General features: G+C 43.6%; 1 protein-coding gene across 1 annotated transcript in view; it reads right to left on the bottom strand.

Annotated features, from left to right (window-relative positions):
* Positions 1 to 5,441: 5,441 nt before the first annotated feature.
* bub1ba (BUB1 mitotic checkpoint serine/threonine kinase Ba) overlaps positions 5,442 to 22,378 on the bottom strand; it is an 18,843-nt gene continuing 1,906 nt past the window's right edge. The window contains exons 2-12 of the mRNA XM_083789932.1: positions 21,234 to 21,400; positions 20,664 to 20,758; positions 19,480 to 19,657; positions 17,386 to 17,634; positions 10,501 to 10,626; positions 9,452 to 9,564; positions 8,786 to 8,950; positions 8,390 to 8,523; positions 7,941 to 8,094; positions 6,468 to 6,586; positions 5,442 to 5,573 (exon numbers count right to left, since the gene is read on the bottom strand). Of these exons, the coding sequence (XP_083646058.1) occupies positions 5,456 to 5,573; positions 6,468 to 6,586; positions 7,941 to 8,094; positions 8,390 to 8,523; positions 8,786 to 8,950; positions 9,452 to 9,564; positions 10,501 to 10,626; positions 17,386 to 17,634; positions 19,480 to 19,657; positions 20,664 to 20,758; positions 21,234 to 21,400 (1,618 nt within the window). The 3' untranslated portion in view covers positions 5,442 to 5,455. The remainder of the gene's footprint in view (positions 5,574 to 6,467; positions 6,587 to 7,940; positions 8,095 to 8,389; positions 8,524 to 8,785; positions 8,951 to 9,451; positions 9,565 to 10,500; positions 10,627 to 17,385; positions 17,635 to 19,479; positions 19,658 to 20,663; positions 20,759 to 21,233; positions 21,401 to 22,378) is intronic.

The following is a 22,378-nucleotide window of genomic DNA, read 5'->3' as shown; positions in this document are numbered from 1 at the left end:
TCTCTCTCTCTCTCTCCTCCCCCGCTCAGCACATGTCTCACCTTGTCCCACTGAGACAAGCCTCTCTTCTCAATCGCTCTATGTCTGACCCCCCCCCCCCACACACACACACACACACACACACACACTCCAATCCCTCTCGCGCTCTCTCTATCTCTCCCCCCTCCCTCTATCTCTCAGTTTCAATCTCTCTTTCCCTCTCTCCCTGTCTCTTTCTCCCTCTCTCTCTCTCTCTCTCTCTCTATCTTGGGCTCTCTCTCTCTCTCTCCAACTCTGACAATCTCTCTCGCTCTCTGACACCACGTCTCTCCCTGTGTCTGTGTTTCTCTCTCTCTCTCTCTCTCTCTGTGTGCAGACAGGCTCATGCATGTCTCGTTGGCCGTGTCTTCGGGGCGTACCTTCACACTGACTCATCTTCAGGACACAAAAGCTATAGACTGGGAAGATAACACAGATTATAAATCATCCCGTTTCATTTCAAGGGCCCCAAGACCATGGGCGGACCCCCTCCCATTCATAATGCTCTTATTGGAGTCACAGACCAGTAAGGTTCATTTGGTTCCATTTGTACACTCTGAAATGGACCCCTGCGGGTCCATTTAAGAGTTACGGACCGGTAAGGGTCCATTTGGTTTAATTTGTACGCTATCTGAGTTACAGACCGTACGGGTCTACTTGTACACTCTCAGAATTACAGACCTGTAAGGGTCCATATGGTTTCATTTTGTACACTCATAGTTACAGACCTGTAAGGGTCCATTTGGTTTCATTTCGTACACTCAAGAATAGCTATACAGACCTGTAAGAGTCCATGTGAACGCTCTCAGTCACAGCCCTGTATATAGGTTTGGTTCCATTTGTTGTCTCCACCAGGCCGAAGGCATGTGGGGAGAGTATGTTTTGCACTCCGTCCGTCTGTGTGTGTGTCCGTCCGTGTGTCCGTCCGTCCGTCTGTGTGTCCGTGAGCAGCTAATCTCGGCCACCGTTAACCCGGTCGATGCCACATTTTGCACACACACTCCCTGGATGCCAACGATGAACCTCTGCCCCAAACTTTCCAGAACGGCCTGTTATAGCGCCACCAGGAGGCCGCTTTGTGCAAAACAAGTTTTTGCACAGTACACCTACAGATTTTGTCCAAACATCACGCAAATTGGTACACAGTCTCTCTAGAGCCATTCAACGAAACCGGTCTTTCAGATTTCTCACACTCCATCCTGATTGGTTAAGATTGGCTTCCAAAGTTCACAGGAGTGCTCAGTTTCAAACAAAATGTTGCAAATCATTAACACATTGCGTGATTTCCGTGAAATTGTGCACCCACATTCCCACTAGGCCGAGGACGAAATGCCACATGAACAATTTCAACTCAGACTCAAGGTGGCGCTATAACTGGCCGAAAAGTGTTTTTACCTCTAACTGCACGGATCTGTGGATAACTTTGTATGCCAACTCCCTAGAGGCCAAAAAAAAACCTTTGCCTGGAATTTTTCACATCTGCTCTTTATAGCGCCACCAGGAGGCCGACATATGTAAAACACATTTTCTATTATTACTCCTTCAGATTTTATCCAAATTTCACGCAAATCGGTACACATGATCTCCATAGTCATGTGATCAACACGGAGCGCCACCATTTCCCATCTTCCATCCTGATTGGCTAAGATTGGCTTCCAAAGCTCACACGATTCGTCCATTTCGAAAAAAGGCCACAAATCACAAACACAGTGTGCAATTTCCGTTAAATTATACACGCACATTTTCACTAGGCCGAGGACGACATGCCACAATTTTTTCCTCAAAATCAGCCTCACGGTGGCGCTATAACAGGCCAATTCCTGTTTTTAGCTATAACTGCATCGATCTGTATACAACTTATGTATGCACACATGGAAAAACATTGTACCTGCATCCCTCCAACACGAACCTCCGGCCCAAATCTTCCTCAACAGCCTGTTATAGCGCCACCATGAGGCCACAACCTGACCTGCCCTGGTGGAGACCTGTGCCAATTGGCACTTTGTCTAGTTCACTCTGAGTTACAGACCGTAAGGGTCAATGTGGATCCACCTGTACACTCAAAGAGTTACAGTACCGTAAGGGTCCATTTGTGACCAGATTTGACTGAGAGACAGACTGCCATCGCGCAAATTCCAGCTTTTCACCAGAGGAGATCTTTTTTTTTTTCCAAAGAAATCCAGTGGCAGTCTCTCAGTCAAATTTGGGCACATTTGGTTAGAGTTACAGACCCCCTGGAAGGTTACCACCTCAAAGAATAGCAGAACTACTTTATATATTTGAAACTTTTAGATATTCTTCAACATGGAAAGGATTATAAAATAAAATAAATGTGATTAGGCCTATCTAAAACAAATGCGATTAGACAATTATGTACCAATTGTGAAAGGCCTAATATTGAGATCACGATTATTCACCAAGTTTAGTGACTTACATAACTTGTGTTTGCACAAGCACATCAGTGATATCACATTGATGCTACATGTACATTCCTGCTAATGTAGGTTTGAGTCCAAATAAAACCGGTCCCCTGTAATGAATACAGTTAACACTACATCAAATCAACAGAGCAATGCTTTTACTTTGTACACATTTGCTGCTAATAAACACATATTTGCAGACTTAAAGCCGTTTGTATTCACCTCAGTGCATCTCCCATCAGAAAAATATTAAGTCTTCCACTACATTCATTGTACAGTACCTGAATGATGGACGACGGACGTGAAGAAAACTGCTTCACCTCCCAAGTTGACATCCGATACTTTGGCATACGACCACACTTTGAGAACCAATGGCCTATGCTCCCCAAAGCGCAAAAAAAAAGGGTTTAAGTCAAGTTAGTCAGACTGGCAATTTTGGATACATGACACCACAGTATGAGGGAACATAACTTGGTCATAAGAGAGTTGACTGGCTGCCTAGATAGTAGATATGTTCCAAAACCGCCACCTCACGTCTGCTATTGCTGACCTGCTCCAAGTGCCTACTACGGCATCCCAAAGAAATACGGTGAAGCAGCTTTCCGCTTCTACGGGCCGACTGCTTGGAAATTGGAATATACGTCCCATTACACCAGGGGTCGGCAACCGGCGGCTCTAGAGCCGCATGCGGCAAAACGTGACAGAAACATTCTTAAGTTTCCCAAATTTGTAAAAATGTGTAGAATAAATATTAAGTTTCAGCACATAATGTCAACTAAAATTTGTGTCATAACATGCGACACTCGCATGCTGCGCCAGACAGGTGTAAACAAACCGGTGGGTGTGTGTGAGGCTGCTGCTACGCTATGGCTTCTACAGGGAGAAAAAGGAAAATAGCCGACGAAAACCGAGGTTTTAACAATTCGTGGACAGACGCTTATGCCTTCACAGCCAATGCAGATGGATTGCCTGTATATGCTTAATCTGCAGTGACAAACTATCAAGCAACAAAAAAAGTAACATTGAAAGACATTTCCAGGGAAAGCATGTTAAGTTTGCAGCTGACCACCCGGCTGGGAATGAGAGAAAGAGGGCTGTTGCAGAACTGCAGAAGAGAGCAAACTAACTTTTAAAAAGTGGTTCGCAGCTTCAAACTCCAGTACTCCACCACTACTGCTAGTTTCGTTGCAACCCGGGAGATAATAAAACGTGGCAAGCCGTTCACAGACGGTGACTATAGGGCGCGTTCGGAAATACCACACCGGAGCACACTCGCCTATTAGTTTGCATTGCACAGTGGGCTCAGTGCGCTATTTCCGAACGCGCCCATATGAAGGAGTCATTCATTAAAATATCAGAGCACCTATTCTCAGACTTCAAAAACAAAACTGAGATAATACAGAAAATTAAAGACATGCCTCTCTCCGCAAAGACAGTCAAAGACAGAGCCATAAAAATGGCAAACAACATCACCAGTCAACAAATCAATGATATCAATTCAGCCCCAGCATTCTCGGTTGCCTGTGATGAGTCGTGTGATGCGATTGATATCGAACAAACTGCGCTGTTGTGCAGGTATATAAACGGTGACGGGCCGCAACAAAACATGGCATAATAATGTAATGAAAGTTAAACCATAGCGCACTTTATTTTAATAGATAGGCTAATATCCACTTGCAGCCCTGTTGTCTTCATTATATAAGCATTTTAAGGCTTAAAAAAATGTGCGGCTCCAGATAGATTTTGAATTAATGTTTTTGGTCGAAAATGGCTCATTCAACATCTTGGGTTGCCGACCCCTGCATTACACCTTAGCTTCTGTCAAGACCCATTTCTTCACTCTTGCTTTTAGGTTGATTTTTTTATCCATTATGTCCTCAACGTTTCACCTGGTTCACTACCTTTTTGCTAGCTTGCTATTGCTATTATGCAATGGCTTTTTTCCTCTGTAGGCCCATTGCTCTTTAAAGCACTTTGAGCTGCAGTCCATGTCATGAAAGGTGATTCTAGGCGTAACGTCGAAATGTTTTCTGAAAAACCTTGTTTCTGTATCTGTGGTGCTCAATATTTCATGTCAAGGACCCCAAAAATCATATGCCTCCGCCCCCCTTCTGAAAATATGTTGTTCCAGGGACCTCCCCCACAGAAGCAAAGATTAGAGTTAAAATGTTCACTCTGTAATAATATATATTCAAAGATTTGAATATTTCTCAAAAATAGCAGACCTACAAGTTCATAGCGCAGCACCGAGTGCCGCGCTATGAGCTTATAGATCTGCTATTTTTCAATAGCTAAAGTATAACAACAAAAGGGGTTCCCGCTCAAAATGGGTTAATAAAGTTTGTTATAGACTAGCACCGAAGGCTGACGTCAATATCGGTAGAGGGCGCCAAGTCCACGGGTTCATGTACTTTTTATTTGCATTGTAATACCCATAGGGGGATTGATGGATATGAACGATCAACTGACTGAGAGAAAACACCGTTACTTACTGCTGCCAAATGAGTTATATTTAGAAACACTGCATGAAATATGAGTGACTGACTTATACGACACAGAGACACCTCCCCAACAATACCGGCAAGACCGCTTGTTTATTTTTGGACCACAATTCTTATACGAGACGATTTTAAGATAACAGGCCATGTTATTCTCCATAGAGGAAACACTTCTGTGAACCAGGGGATGAGCAAGTGACGTCAGGACTTCGTTGCTCTATTATTAGGAATGAAAACAAAGGAGCACCACCAAAACAGGGCTGAAGGCCCGACATCCGGTCTCTACACTAGTTAGCCTACAGAGTGTAATTTTAGCCATGTCCACTCATCTTCTCTCTCCACACAATTCCTGCTTTTAAAGTTCCAGGAGCAACCTGAATAAACAATGCCAAAATGCGTCACGATTTTATGTCACATACAGTTTTTATTTGCGTTAAAGAGAACAGTGAATAAAATTAACACTATAGCAATGACTAATAGGAGCATAGTTTAAAAAATGTTGCATGCTGAAACTGTTTTCTATATTTCTATCCCAGTAGAAGCTATCAGGTCCAGTATCTCTGACAGGACGGTGACCGATGACTTCTGTCCTTCAGGGTTCAGAAGCTTTTGAAACATCTCGTCCCACATCCCGCTCCTAAAAGATGAAAAAAAAACCTGTGTTAATTTAGCCAGCAATTGTATTTATTTTAGCCTAGTTTTAGATGACCAAATATCACAAGAACTACTACTACTACAATAGTTTCCATGAACTCAAGGCTTCATGGGGTGGTTACACAAAATCATGGTTGCATCCCTAATAGAGCGAAAGAAAATAAACTAATAAAAAGCCTTTTTTCTTCTAATTATTAGTTGGGGCCAACATTTTTTGTTTATTGTCACGATTTGTCAGGGGCCGAGTTGGCTTTGTCCGAGGCTTAAAGACCTAGTGAAATAAAAAATATGTTTTTCACACTTTTAGACCATCATATGGGCATACCAAACAATGGATGCCAAAACAATTTACATTTGTGTATTTTTATATCAAAAGTCGAAAGCCTTAATGAAAACGTGATGTGTGATGATGTGTCGAGTCTCGCATGAATAAAAATGTATCTTGATTTCATTCACCTGTTTTATAACCATTGCTGCGTCGTCCTCCAAACACAGCTGCTTCTGATTACAGAACTACTCCGTTTTTAATCCCATTCAAGATGACACCCAGACAGTGTATCACTCCTTTTAAACTTAATCATCATGCTAAAATATGTATCTGAAAACATTATAGGTTAGACAAAAGCCACGATCTTTGCTACTATCTGAAACGTCTATGGAGAAATGAATGGGAAATTATCTTCTCTTCGTCGTTCTGAAAGGGCCCACCGGACTGCGACACTCTATGGTGTCTAGCTTGCATGGGGCTGTTCTGGGACCAGTGGTCGGTACCTGGGGTCGTATGGTTCTAGCTTTGGGGCTGTTCTGGGACCAGTGGTCGGTACCTGGGGTCGTATGGTTCTAGCTTTGGGGCTGTTCTGGGACCAGTGGTCGGTACCTGTGGTCGTATGGATCCAGTCCGTCCACGGTCCATCCACGCTGGTCCTGGATCAGATCCATCTGGTGCTTTCTGGTCAGCATGGTGTTGACAGTCTCAGCCACTATGACCAGATCCACCTGAACGAACACACACACTCTCACACACACACACACACACACACACACACACACACACACACACACACACACACACACACACACACACACACACACACACACACACACACACACACACACACACACACACACACACACACACACACACACACACAGTTAAGGCATTTGCATGGTCTCTAGAGTCTAGACTCTTTTGAGGGGCCTCCTATGGACCGATTCCGGCGTAACGGGTCTCATGGTCGCAGCCTATGTATTTCCTGTAGGCGGAGACGACACATCTGCGGTTTCCCCGCACCAAGCTTCTACTACAGAGAATGGAAAAGTGACTGATGTTAGTCTGCTTCAAACGTTACTCATTTACCTGCTTTTTACTAACACTAACATTACAAAGATGCCCAAAACATCGAGATGAACCTGTGTAATTTATGGCTGCTCCAACAGTAGTGGCAAAAAAATAACTGTAGTTTTTTGCCACTCAGTGGGCGTTCCTGCATAACTTCCGGGTTTAATGATGATGTCACGTGCATACCCCCTATATTCCCTGACTACTAGTGGTGATGCGCGGTGGTGCACTAACCTGCCCCGCAAAAATAATAATCAACAACCTGCGGGGCAACGGGCTAGCCCGCGCATCACCACTGACTACATATATGGAGATCAAAAGGTGGCAGCGGGGCCAGTGTCTTGAATGTACAGGTTTTGATGAGGGCCCAGGTAGGGCAGGGCATGTTCAGGTTTTCAGGTTTCAGTTGAGAACTTACAATTTAGGCATTTAGCAAACGCTCTTGATCCAGCGTCACTTACATTAAGCAAAAACAAAAGCATGGCATACATCACATATATAAAAAAGTAGTTATCATGAATCATGTATAAACTAAGAACGTAACAGTGGAGTATCTATGTCAACTATACATACTATACTATATTATATATTATACAATATACATACATATGTACCATAAAGTGCTTTGACTGCATAAAATGCAATTATAGTGCCGTCTACGTAACAAGCTATAAGTCTGTCTAAAATACGATTTAAGTCAACATAAAGTGCTATCTAAGGGACTAGGCTATAGGGCAAGTGCTACGGGCCATGGTGGAGTCTGAAGAGGTGGGTTTTCAGACTACGGCGGAAGATTGGGAGTTAGGCTGCAGTTCTGACTGTGATGGGAAGTGCATTCCATAGTTTTGGAGCCAGAAGGGAGAAGAGTTTTGGACGTGTGGACTTCCAGGCTAATAACTCCATAATAATAATAATAATAATAATAATAGCTCCACTAATAATTTTGGGGTGCGGGGCTCGTCTAGAGTTTGAATGACGAGGTATCATGTCATGTTATGTGCGCATGCATACCTGGTAAGGTGAGTCAGATGGTCGTATCAGACCCTGGGTGATGTAGGGCAGTGCGTACCGCACTTGCCGTGCCGATGTCACTTCCTGCTGGCTCAGGAGGTCCAACGAGGAGGCCAGATCAACAGGAAGTAAGCAGTCTACGGCCTGTGTCGCGCTGCAGTGCACACATCACATTCATCATCACATGCAGTAGCTTCAGTATTTAGACGGGAAAAACTATGATGAAAAATGGCCGTTGACTACCTTTGTTCCACTTTAGAAAACTAAGCTATGATGACTAAAACCAAACAATTAAAGGCCAGCCCCTACCTAAATAACATTCTGTACATTTGAGATCACAAAACATAAACTAACTAAAAACTATAGAAATGATTACTCAGTATATAACAATGTAGAAACTAAAACCACACACACACACACACACACACACACACACAGTGTTTTATTACCTGTCGACACAGAAGTGCATGTGCGAGAGTGGCCGTCCTTGCAGCAGATGGGAGGCATGCAGACTTCTGGTCAGTTTGAGCACACAGGCCACCCGCTGAGGAACACAGTGCTCATCCTCCTGGGACATGCTCTCCTGCACAGGAGGGGCAAAGGTTACAGGTTTTCAGAGGTCACACTAAGCTTGTAGATCTTCCGCATGTTTTGGAAAGAAAAAAAAACGTATGAAAAGAAAATAATTATAAAATGTGTCAGTGACTTCTCTATCCTGTGTAATTTGAACGGTCTGTCTGATAAAAAAAAAAGAAAATCGTATTCCGGTAAGGTGGTTCTTTTTTTCTCTCCCAACGATGCTTTGTTTTGGTTCCACCGCCCCTCCGCCGTCAAGTGGAACTCACGTGCTCCAGTGTGTGTCGCGGGGGGAGCTTGTACACGGTGACACAGCCGTCCCGGAAGAGGAAACAGCCGACGTCGGGGAGGGGCGGGGCCTGGGGGTCGCCGGACTGTCTGTCTCTCAGGCGGCTGACCATGTAGAAATCCCATGGCACGCTGCAACTGTCTACCTGCAAGACGGACGGAGACAGACAGACAGACAGGTGGTTAGGAGGTTCCTGCGGAGCCAAAGACTGCACTGCTGAAGAACATGGTGGTTGTTTGGGGACCAAAAGGGTCAGGTCGGGACAAAACGTTTTTTTTAAGGTCAACCACACCATGCAACTCCTTGCAACTCAATGAGTTGCATGTGGTTTACCTTAAACACCACTGGGCTCACTTCCTTCCTGGAATACAATTCCCATAATGCTATGGTGCACTGCTCGTCCTTGTGGATAGGGGGGAGGGCTGTCTTACAGAGACAACATAGTAGTCCAGGAAGTGAGTGAGCCCAGAGCCCTCATGGCATCATGGACACTTTGAAATACTACCCCCCCCCCCCCAACACATGTAAAGCGTCTTTGAGTGTCATGAAAAGCGCTATATAAGTCCCAGATATTATTATTAAAAATCACAAGGTCTCATGGTAGCTTTATACCTTTAAAAGCACAAGGTCTCATGGTAGTTCTTACCTTTAGGAGTAAATTGCCAGACATGCCCCGGTTGTCGGTGCATGCTAGGTAGACGGTGGCGCTGCCAGAATCCCACAGCTTCACAGAGATGTAGAAGCTGTGCTGAAGCTCTCCTTGAGAGAAACAGAACACCACACATTTAGAATGAACACTACCAGCACTAGTATTGATACTTGATATTTCCTAGTTGTAGAAGCTACTTACAAATAGTATCTAGCTACTACTGTGCGCTAGCAACAGCAAGAGCATCGAAATACTACTTTTGCGATTTGTCAAACGGTGTGCAAGGAGCCCCATCGCACTAGTGCAGTTTTCACAAACAATTAACACGATTTAAAAGGGTATGTGAAATGAGGACGTTTTAGTGATAATATCGTTCCTGCTCGTTCTACACAGTGCCAACGAGGCGACGAGATCACAGATTGAGGCTTTGTTTGCTTTTATGGAAGATGCTTCTGAACTAGTTTTGACCACCTCAAATGCTCTAAACTTAAAATAACTGGAAATTGGCCGATATTCACTACGGTCTGCGATTTACCTTATCTGGAGAAACCGATCTTTTACACCATTCAAGTGGTATAAATGTCAATCAGATATACTAGATATATAGCATAGTATAATATAATTTATACAGGCCTAAACATTCCCCCCTTTTTTGGGAGAATTGACGTGGGTTTTGACAATGATAATTTTGGAAAATATTCAAATGTGCCTCTTACGCACAAGATTCTTACTATCCCAAAAAAAAAAACCCTGATGGGAGCATCCCTAATTTTGCTTCGTACAACAGAGAACCTCACCTTTTACATTACAAACGATTTATTAATATTAAAAAGACAAAAGTGTTAAAAGGGGTTTAAAGGTTCTAAAAGTTTAAGGTTCTAATCAAAGGATTAACATTAGTGTGATGACATTAGTGTGATCGTCTTAGCGATCCCACTATAATATTATTAACCCATCTAGACCTGGGAACCATTCTACAAATGTGGGTTAATGGGTTAATAACACATGGGATAGTTGTAATAGCAATAGTAATAATACTACATTACCTAGGGATAGTTGACCATTTTGTATTTTAGGCATGGCAGCGTTCTCAGAATGGAAGTGTGGGGAGGAAGTGATGTCACTTTGGTCCAGTATGCGCTTCCTCGCGTCCACACTGCAGGGGTCAACAGCTAGAGAGAGAGACACACACACACACACACACACACACACACACACACACACACACACACACACACACACATTTGTATTACTATACTTGTGTGCATAGACCTCGAACGGTAGAGGCCTCCTGCGTCGCAGAACGACGAGTGGCCCAGGAAATGATTCTCCATTAATTTTCTCCATAGGCTTTTCAAAAAGTATTTATTTAAAGACGGTTACGCCGCGGACAAAGCCAACTCGGATCGTGACAAATCATGACCATAATTACAATGTTTTGGGCCGATCAAATAATTAGTAAGAAGAAAAACCAAACAAATTGTGTTGTATCCTGCCTTTATTTTCTTCTTTCAAATTATTTGATCGGCACAAAATATTGTGTTTGTTGTCATGACTTGTCACGATCCGAGTTGGCTTTGTCCGCGGCGTAACCGTCTTTATATAAATACTTTTTGAAAAGCCTATGGAGAAAATGAATGGAGAATCATTTCCTGGGCCACTCGTCGGTCTGAAAGGGGGCGGGACTGCGACACTCTATAGGGGCAACGTAAACATTTGTTTTCTCATGCCAAAAAAGCTCGTTACTTGCACAAGCAGAGCGCACACGTATTGTAATCGGCTGCGTATGTCGGCGGGGTCTGTCGGCCAATCAGGGATCGGCTGAAGACGTAACTATACGTTGGGTGAGGTATGTATGCATGTCGGGGTAAAAATGGTGGTCCCTTATTGGCCGTTGATGGTGACGTAGCTAAGGTTCAAGGTTGAACTGCAGTTGTAATTGCCAGTAGTTGGCACCTCCACAGCAGTGATGTAAATAGGTTTTCAATGTAATGGGTCCCGGGATGCACAGGTGGTCATTCAAATGAGTCCCAAAAAAATCTTATGAGTCCCAAAAAGAATCAGTGGTGCAACTCCGTGTGGGGGTTTGCGGGGTGGGGGGGAGCCAGTGGGTCTTTAGTGTGGTCAGCTTTTTGAGGGCTTACAAGGCCAAGTGCCAGGGCATGAAGGCCATCGATTAAAGGTTAAGGATGATTACATTTTTTTAAATTTAAAGGTGAACATTGGTTCAGAATAGTGCTTCTTAAATACATAATCACAGCTTTAAATAACAAAATATAAGTAGCTACTGTTGTAAAATATTGTAAACATGTCTGTAACATGGGGTCCCAGTGCAGAGATGAAAATCCTATAGGACCCTGTCACCCATAGGCTAATTCATATACATTTAATTTGGGGGTCCTTGAAATTAAAATGGCTGAGGATCACTGGATTAAACTGTGAGTTAATTCACAGAAAATACAATGACAGACAGCCTACATTCATTTGTATAGCCCTATGTTTCTGTTCTGCCTTGTTTGTTTTTGTTCTGATATTGTCACAACTGTGATATGTTCCTTGTTTTAAATTTTCTTCTATTGTTTATACTGTGCAAATTGCTCAGCACCTTCTAACTTTGTTTTGAAAGGTGCTTTATAAATAACATTTATTTTTACTCACTTACATAACTTTTGAATGAGGGCTTGGTTTAGAAAAGCCTATATTTTGTGCTAAAGTAATATATTGAATAACATATAAATGTAGATGTTAAGGCTAGACTGGCATAGCCTATGGCATGGTGGGGTTGCAGGACTGAGGACTCTGGAGATAAGTCAAGTGACAAGTGTAAAAAGCATTTTGTACAATTGTGTGTCAACATTTACCACGTTATGTCCGCATTGATACAGAAATTAATGATTATTAAGCGAGCGACGCGTGGTGTAGAGTGAGCGCGCTCTGGTGCTTGGCTACTAGCATTTGGCTAGCAATATTGGCCACGGCTAATACGGACAATTTACTCTGTCAACTAACGTAGCAGACGATAGCGTGGTAAATGGTGGAGGAGTCCTGCAGTCTATGCTGTTGCGTGGTGTAACGTTGTTTCGTGAGTTTATATCCATGAAGACGAGTCACGTTGGACTTAACACACAGGCTCTGTGTGATAATAATCCTGAATCACCGCGCCGGCCGAGTGTCAGTGAGTGAGGGCTGTCAGTGCGTGCATGCGTGCATGGAGCGGAGGAGGAGGCAGGAGGCAAAATAATCAAACCATGGCAAATGGCAACACAACTACAATACAGACAATACAAGTCTGAGCGAGACGTTTGGGGAAGGTTACCGTAATGACTGGAAAATTGTGCAGAGGAAAAACGGTAAAATGAACTGCTGTGGGCCGCGCTGGTCAGAGTACAGTAGTGCATCCCGTGGACGCCGAGGTTGATGGTGTAATGCGTCCCAAAACTATAAAGTGCGTTTTTGGACGCAAAACGCACCCTAGTTACATCACTGCCACAGAGTGCATTTCTAGTTTGAATTGAATTGATAAGTCCCGGAAAGGACAAGCTGTGGTTGGCCAGGAGTCACTCGACGTTCGCCTTCCCTGTCATACATGCCGCTCCGATGAACTGCAGCGGCCAATGAGGTATCCACGCTGGGATCCGCAAGTAATTTCCGACATGATGCGCTGCCCCCGTGCTTGCGGTTATGGTTAGGTTAGGGTTTGAGGTAGGTTGTCGTCTGTCGGACCAATAACTAGTCTGAACTAAGTACTGCACCCATGTTGTGAGGACGTCAACATTTTAGGAATTTATGAATGACAAAAAAAAAGAACAAAATGTCACCCATGTGAAGTGAGGGGCGCTCTTATCATCATACATCATCTCATTCTGGCCAAAGACAATTTGCGTCCTCACCTTAGTCTCTAATGTTTGTGTTTACACAAACACTATAAGCTGAACACTAAGCATTCAAAAACACTCCATTCATGGTCAATGGCTTTCAATGTTTGTGTCACAATGTTTGTGTTTACACAAACCCTCAAAGCTTGACATAGCGCCCCTCAAAAATGAGAAAAAAGCGACTCAAACGGCCGTGCCAAACCAATCCATTGTTATGCAACATTGCAACAAAATCCCATAATGGCGACCAGGGAGGGAGATGCTCTCCAGCCGAGCTAGCTGTAAAGTGCGCGTGAAAACAAGCTAAAGAGCCAAGAGCACCATCTAGTGTCAAACCGTGGAAAAAAGCACTCTGGACATCAAAGCGTTTAACAAATGTGTAGGTCATTGGCTCCCAATTAGTCAATTTCCCTTTGTAATGCATTATTTGTTATGCAGTTTGTTTAGTTTTTTTCTTTTCTTGTTTTTCCTTTTGTTTTTGAGGCGCTAGCCCCTCCTATGAAAGGCGCTAGCCCCTCCTATGCCCAGTGTGTGTTTGTGTGTACCCCATAGCGATGATTTGAGTGGCTGAGCACGGAATGCGAAAACAAAAAGTGAATACCGAAAAGTGCAGACGTCAACCATGATTGTCTGGAATGTGAAGATGTATGTATGATGATGAGAGCACCCCTCACTTCACACGAGTGTGATTTGTTTTAACATGTACAGACAGTACAGCACTTTGGTGGACCTTTGGTCATTGTAATGTGCTTTATGTATAAAAATATATAAATAACGTTTGAGTTTGAGAACCCCGTTGCAGATTCCTGTATCCGTGTCATGCCCACATTATGAAGTTCTGAGTCAACCGGATCTCCCTGTATTATAGGTCTGTATCAGTCGGGTTCTCCGACGCCGGACGCGAACGGTTCTCGAAATATGTGAACTACGGACTGACACAGACAAGCAATAACCTCACCTTATCTCTCAAGACCCCCTTCCCAGTCGGTCACAAGTTTACACAGAGGCGAAGACAATTCCATACTCTCCTCTCCATACTTATGCCAGCAAACACCCTCACCGGTGCCTGGTGTGGCAGAAACCGTAGGCACATATGCGCCCGTGCCTATATGGCACACCAAATCCTCAGAGGACGAAGAGGAGGAAGATGAGGGAGTAGATCTCAGTAGAGGATGAGGAGATTGAGGTGGTGGAGGAGGAAAAGGAGGAGGAGGAGTCAGATTCCTCGGTTGCGTCCATTTCCCAAAGTACCATTTTGTCCTGAGGACTCGGAACAAACTCGTCCGTTTCCATGTCCGACTCCGTTCCCCGAAGCCTCTTCGCCCGGAACGTCTCGCACAGGTTCTTCAGAGCCATGTTGCAGGGTGGAGGTTTGCGCTTGTTCGTCATCATGATAAAATGGCACGCTTTTTTCCTACTCAGTCTGTATCTCATAGGAGGGCTGTGGGCAGTTCATCATTAGGCATTTTTTAAACAAGGTTTTTTACAAAACTTTTCAGGAATAGAAAGCCTGCTGTTTCTATTAGCTTGTATTCCCCATTGATGATGTCACTGGAGGACGGTTTCTGAACTGCCCACAGCCCCACGAGTGTCAGGGCTGATGTCACGCCTACCTAGTTGTGATGTCATCCCCTCCTTATATAAGGCATCTTGCCAGAACCGTTCTCAGTCGGATTATAAACTTCAATCAAGTCTGTATGAGAATCTAAACCTAAGCCTTACAACTTAAGCTTTTCTTAACTTGTCCATCTTTAAAGATATCGCCAAGACCTCACTCTACAAAGGAGTTCCATCTGGTCAACACTTTCCACTCTTGTGACCAAGAACATTCTCAACCCTTACAGTATAATCCGACCTACTGTAAGGGTTGAAGGCTTAAGTTGTAAGGCTTAGGTTTAGATTCTCATACAGACTTGATTGAAGTTTATAATCCGACAGAACGGTTCTGGCAAGATGTCTTATATAAGGAGGGGATGACGTCACAACTAGGTAGGCTTGACATCAGCCCTGACACTCGTGGGGCTGTGGGCAGACACAGACCGAGTAGAAAATAATTGCGCCATTTTTTCATGATTATTAGTGATTATATGAAGATAGGTTGAAAAGTGGTGAAGTGGTCCTTAACAGTACAGTTTTCGAAACCTTTCTTATAAAAGATCCGGCAGCCAGGGGTCACGGTGGCACAGTTGGTAGTGCTGTCGCCTCACAGCTAGAAGGTCCTGGGTTCGATTCCCGCTGGGGACGCTGTGGGTACTGGTGGCGTGTTCCCTCCTCCGGGTCATCAGTGCCCATACCCGAGGCGGGGGTTGGCGATAGGGCCTTTCTGTGTGGAGTTTGCATGTTCTCCCCGTGACCCCTAGAGTAGTTACCCTCACAAAAACATGCCATAATCCTGGTCTCTAAAACTACCTCCCCCTGGCCAGCCGGGACGCCTGATGGAGGGGAAAGGAACTGGTCGGAATAACGTGTCCATTCCACGCGCTACGTCCGGCCGGGGAAATTCCCCTCTGTCAGGTGAAAAGAAGCAGCTTGGACACCTCATGCATAGAAGGAGGCATGAGGTCAGTCCGCTGCCCCCCCCAATTTAAATTTAAAAAAAAAAAGATCCGGCAGCCGAGGTGTACGGGTGGGAAATTTGGTATATAGTCTTTTTTATTAGCCTAAAATATTGTCTATATACATACATTCATGAATACACTTGCTGACTGGCTGAACGTATTGGGCAATTTATTTAGGGGTCTCTTGTGACCCTACCATTAACATCCTATGGCAGGAAAAAATGTCAAACTTTCCTTTAAGTAGCATGTGACATGTCAAACTAGGGGGTTTTCATGAATCTGAATCCATTCCGAGCATTAGTTTTGCACAAAATGCACTCCTTGGGCTAAAAACGGCCATTGACATCATGACAAATGTGTTGAGGTCAGCACATGTTGGGCAAGTGGCTATGGCTGCTTTTAGCCCAAGGAGTGCATTTTGTGCAAAATTAATGCTTGGAATGGATTCAGAATCATGAAAAACCCCTAGTTTGACATGTCACATGCTACTGAAAGCAAAAGGAAAATTTGACATTTTTGCCAGCCATAGGTTGTTAATGGTAGGGATACAAGAAACCCCTATAAAAAAGATTACCCAATACTAACAGCCGGTCAGCAAGTGGATTCATGAATGTACTTGGGTGCAACAAGCAAGTACCGTAATTTCCGGACTATAAGCCGCGGCTTTTTACCCTAGCCTGGGTAAACCCACTCCCCCTGCTGGACAACATTTCATTCTGCCAGGAGGATTGAGTCTGGCTAAATTTAAATTGTAATACAAAGTCCTTAAGATTGTATCAGCTTTTGTACGAGCCAATCCGCGACCAAGCTCAGGGCTCTGTGATTGACAGCGCACGTTGGCCAATCAGGAACGATTTGAGCAGTTGATGACGTGTGAACTCCTCGACTCATTCACAACAACAAACATGGGAATGAGGAAGTAGGAACGGAACGCGTTTAGATGACGCCTCTTGTTTTGATATACGCTGATTGGCTGAAGGGGTTGTCCGTCAACGCTACTCTCCCGCCCCACAGCTAAACAGCCACACAGGCGATTATGCCAGACTCACCCCTCCTGGCAGAATGAAATGTTGTCCAGCAGGGGGAGTGGGTTTACCCAGGCTATTTTTACCCTTGATTTGAACCCTGCGGCTTATACAACGGTGCGGCTTGTATACGGGATTTTCCCTAAATTTGGCTGGTGCGGCTTATATTCAGGTGCGGCTTATAGTCCGGAAATTACGTAGGCCCTCGACAGAGTGCAATTCTAGTTTACTATAGTCCTACTAGACCCCATCTGGCCACAAAAGATCAGATGTAAGCCAGGTGTAATTTCCTGGGGTCTAGTAGGATTATAGTAAATAATAAAAAAAAAAAAACCATAAAATGTTGTAAAGAAATGCATATTTAGCCCCATGTTCGAATGCCCCCGCCCCCCTGTCAAAAATAGCTAAAATCGCTAAAACGAAAGAAAGCAGCAAATGGTAGAGTGGGCGTGGCCTTTAGTGTGACAGTTTACCGGCAGAGAGGACGTGGTCAGTGCCCTCCTCCATTCGGGTGGCGGCAGGCGCGATCGTCGATGACGACAGCGAGGAGGCGGGGCCAGAGGAGGAGGCGGAGCTGCTCCAGCCCTCCCGCGACGTCTCGTAGATGGGGCTCAGCTGGGGCTCAGTGGCGCCACCGGGGGCGGAGCCAGCCTGAGGAGGAGGCGGAGTCTTCTTGTCGCAGGGAGGGGGAGGTTGGCTCGCCGTCAGCCCTCCCTGGGGAGCTACGCACAAAGCCAAAAACACGTTATATATTACATGCATATTCCAACTTTTGGCGGGTTTGTTTTGAGCTGCAACCTTTTTAATTTGAAGTTTTCTGTGGGGACCGAGGATGTAAATTAGCATCATTGCATCGGTGCATTTACATTGCATTGTTAAACGGCGGACACCTTTAGAGTTTGAAAGCCGTTTTCAGCCGGAAAACCGAGAAGCCAGGATTGAATATTTGCTGTGCAACAGTTCCCGCGAATGTTATTTCATTCACCCAAAACGCACATTTTGTAAACCCGTGGATCATATCGTTTTCGCGATATTGCGGCGCAAATCAAGCTTGTTTTGAGACATAAAAAGAAGGATCCGAGATGTTACGATTCTAAATACTGCGTTCCCATAGACAGCATACAGTGATGTAAATAGGTTTTCAATGTAATGAGTCCTGGGATGCTCTTTTAGATGAGTCCCAGGGATATTTTATGAGTCCCACTTCAACGACGTTAGGAGTCATATTTTGCCATTTTTACAAATTGCATCATTTAACTCCCATTTCACTTCATATGGTTATAATGTGGTTATATTCATGTTGAAAACAGAAGAAGAAATGATTATTATAACTAAAGCTAGCGGAATAAACTAGAATAAAAAGTACAGTAGTGTACCCCGTGAATGCAGAGGTCATTGTTTTATTGCGTCCCTTAACTATAAACTGCGTTTTGGAATGAAAAAAGCACACTATTTTAAGCTCTGAGCATACTGCGTTCCCATAGACAGCATACTGCGTTCCCATAGACAGCATACTGCGTTCCCATAGACAGCATACTGCGTTCCCATAGACAGCATAAGCCAGTTTTGTTTTTTCTTTTGTGTAAGTCATGTGAATTTTGTATGCTTTATTGAAAAATCATTAAAAAAACTTTGATGACAAAAAAAATAAAAATAAAAAAAAAGACAGCATAAGCCAGCGGAATGTTCATTTGCTTTGGGTTTTTTTTTTTCAATCGCATCCGAATGCGAGCGCATAAGAGAACACAGTTATGAACCGTAATCTATTTACCGGTATATTAAAAAGGCGAAGTCGGCGCAGAGGGCGCCTGGACCAAGAGGCGTCAAAAGGCGATATTGACCCTTGCACATGCTTTTTGGTTTTGAACAAAGCTAAATACATTTTGGCATTCAATATTTAAAACATTTTCAGATGTATTAGAAGTGCCCATAGAACCCTCTGCCACTTTTGCAGTGTTTGGAGTGATTTCCCAAGATCTACATCTTAGCCGGCAAAACAAGAATATGATAGCCTTTGCATCTCTTTTGGCTAGGCGGCAAATACTATTTAAATGGAAGGAGAAAATACCACCAACCTTTAAATCTTGGGTTAATGATGTTTTACATCATCTGACATTGGAGAAGATTTGCTACTCCACAAGAGGGTACGCCGGTGCTTTAAAATGTTACACCATTTGGCAACCTTTTTTGACACACATTGAGAGGATGAATGTGGCTGACATCAACAATCCTTAACTTATTACACTGACCCTACTGTAATTGTTTTTAATTGTGTAATTGTTTCTTTTTATATATATATATTTTTTTTTTATGATTATTATTATTATTTGTTTGCATACTTCTATTAGTCTTCTATTATGTCTATGTATATTTGTATGTGCCTTTTATTTCATATGGTACAAGATGCCGGGGTTGTGGCTCTTTCAGAGCGGGAACTCTGGGGGGAGGGGAGGGGGGAAAAAAAGAAAGTTCGAAAAATGTTGTATGCTATTTTCATGTGTGAAAATTAATAAAGAAACTTTGATAAAATAAAATAAAAAGGCGATATTGGCAGAAAATGAGTGAACCTGTTGCGTGTGGCGTGCGGACCGGCCTCTGGCCTGCAGCCCTGCTGCACGGAGTCGACGCCATCTTGGCGGCCGCGGCGAAGTCACAGGTGTTGTCAGGAACGGAGAACATGGTCTTGTTCTGGTAGCTGTTCACCGTCATCTCCTCGCTCAGAGACTCTGTCCTCTCTGGAAAACCCTGGAGGGAGAGAGAGAGAGAGAGAGAGAGAGATCAGATGTGTATTGATCACTGCGAGTTGATTGTGTATTGATGAGTGGACAATGTAGATTGTAGACAGATGCAGAGAGGTTTTAATGAAAAGCTATGTGCTTGTAGATCTGCTATTTTTCAATAGCTAAAGTATAACATTATGCTTAAAACACCTAAAGTGGTTCCCGTCCTGAAAGGGTTAAACGGCCGTACGTATGTATGTCAGACTCCGTCAGTCTTAAAGGGATATTTCACTTAAAAAAAAAACTTTTGGTCATTTTATCGTCTACTAAAGTCTTATGTGAACACCCCGGGACAGTTTAAGTTACTTGATTCAGAATTTACTTATTACATATATTTACTTACCGGTATATACATTTTTGCTGACCCGCCCCTCCGCATACAAACCCATTGTAACCTTTTTAACCATTAATCAAAAACACCTATTCTCTTGTGACTGATAATACGTGAGGGGGGTGTGGTTTTTCATTGACCGTTTTAATTTATTTTTAAATATTTTGATTCTTTAGTCTCTTCGGTCCTGCAGCAGCTTCTCCCTCCTCCTCATTATTTTCCAAAAACAATATTTAAAGATAAATGAAAACAGTCAATGAAAAACCACGGCCCCTCACGTATTAGAAGGACAATATCAAGCACCAGAAAAAAGGACGGGTGTTTTTGATTAATCTATCATGGTTAAAATAGAGTTTGAAGTTACAATGGGTTTGTATGGGGAGGGGGGAGGGTGGCGGGTCAGCTAAAATTAATATCAAATATCTAATTACTGAATCAAGTAACTTAAAAACTGTCCGGGGTGTTCACATAAGACTGAGTAGACGATGAAACGTTTTTTTAAAGTGAAATATCGCTTTAACCCATTTTGGGCGTGAACCCCTTTTGGTGTAAGCATTATGTTATGCTTTAGCTATTGAAAAATAGCAGATCTACAAGCTCATAGCGCGCCACCTGGTGGTGGGTGGAGTCTACTACGTACCTGTGGGAGGTGCTGCGGGGTGGGAGCGGCTGTGCCCGCCTGCTGGGACCTCCTGAGCATTGCTTGCATCTCCTGCTCCACCTGAGCTTGTCTCTCTGAGGAGGGAACACACACACACACACACACACACACACCTATTATATATACTATATTTCAGAATGCTTTATTGACATAAAATATGTTAAACATTGGTAAAGCGGTACAAGTAGCGTAAAACAAGTCGTACCATTACGTATACAGGTGAATAAACGCAGTTTATAGTTAAGGGACGCAAAATAAAAACAACGACCTCTGCATCCACGGGATGCACTACTGTACTCAGCATGTACAGTAAAAATAATGCGTTAAATAAAATATTTTCTTCTTCTGTTTTCTACATGAATATAACCACATTATAACCATATAAAATGGGATTTAAATGATGCAATTTGTAACTTAACGTCGCTGAAGTGGGACTCCTCAAAATGTCCCTGGGACTCATCTAAAAGACCATCCCCTGTGTCTAAACTCAGCCAGAAATAAATCTGGCAGGGAATTGTGTTAAATGTCAGATGGTCAGTACTAGTATACCTGCCACTTGGCGATTCTTTCCGTCAAAGTAGCGCCGGGCTCTCAGCTCCTCGAAGCTGACCTCCCCCGCCGCGTCCTTCAGCTGCCCCCTGCAGTACATGGACCGCTCGTTGTCTCCGCCCCTTTCCTCAAGCCCCGCCTCCTCGAGCGCCACCTCCTCCGAGGAACTGTGGCGGACAAGGTGCATTACGTTGCAGTCTAGTTTAGTTTAGTTTATTAGTTTTGTTTTGTTTTTCCATACAAAACATTCTTAGTTCAGTTTTTTTTTTTTTTCTCTTACTCTGGAAAAAAAAAAGTATAGACTGAAGCCTAGGCTTATTACGTCTACCCTTTTGTCCGTTAACTTAAAATAATAAAACTTAAAATATATATGTATACCCCTTTTACAGGTCCCATTTCTACTGAATAATAATAATAAAACTTTATTTGTATAGCACCTTTCATGACATGAAATGCAGCTCAAAGTGCTTTACAGAACAATGGAGAATAAAAGAAAAGCAAGGTAACGACAAAAAACAAGCAGTAATGCAATACAGTGAGGACATGAATAACAAAATAAAAATAAAAGATCAATTAAAAGCAATGTTGTAGGCCCAGGCCGTAGCGTAACGGTCTGGGCACCGGACTGGTGAACCAGTCGCGGTGTGCCGCGGGTTCGACTCCCGGACCCGACACGGCCTTTACCGCATGTCATCCCCCCATCTCTCTCCCGTTTCCTGTCAGCCTACTTTCTATCCCTTAAAAAATCAATAAAGGCGTAAGCCGCAAAAAAATATCTTAAAAAAAAAAAAGAAAGCAATGTTGTAGAAGTGGGTCTTGAGCTGAGCTTTAAAAATGTCTACAGAGGCTGCCTGACGAAGGTACAGTGGGAGCTTGTTCCATGCCGACGGCCCGTAGAAGCAAAAAGCTGCTTCCCCGTATTTTTTAGTTGCCATTTTTTTAGGCAAAGCGAGCAGGCCAGCAGTGGAAGACCTTAGGGGGGGGCGGTTTGGGACATATTTAGGCAGGCAGTCATGTAGGTAGGAAGGTGCGAGACCATTGAGAGCTTTATAGACAAGTAAAATAATTTTAAAATCAATCCTAAAAACAACCGGAAGCCAGTGCAGTGATGCCAAAACTGGAGTAATGTGTTCTCTCATCTTAGT

The sequence above is a fragment of the Protomyctophum parallelum genome (genome assembly GCF_964188405.1).
Source record: "Protomyctophum parallelum genome assembly, chromosome: 19".
NCBI classification, from domain to species: Eukaryota; Metazoa; Chordata; class Actinopteri; order Myctophiformes; family Myctophidae; genus Protomyctophum; species Protomyctophum parallelum.
The sequence above is the reverse complement of the archived record's forward strand: the minus strand, read 5'-3'. Positions and strand labels throughout refer to the sequence as shown.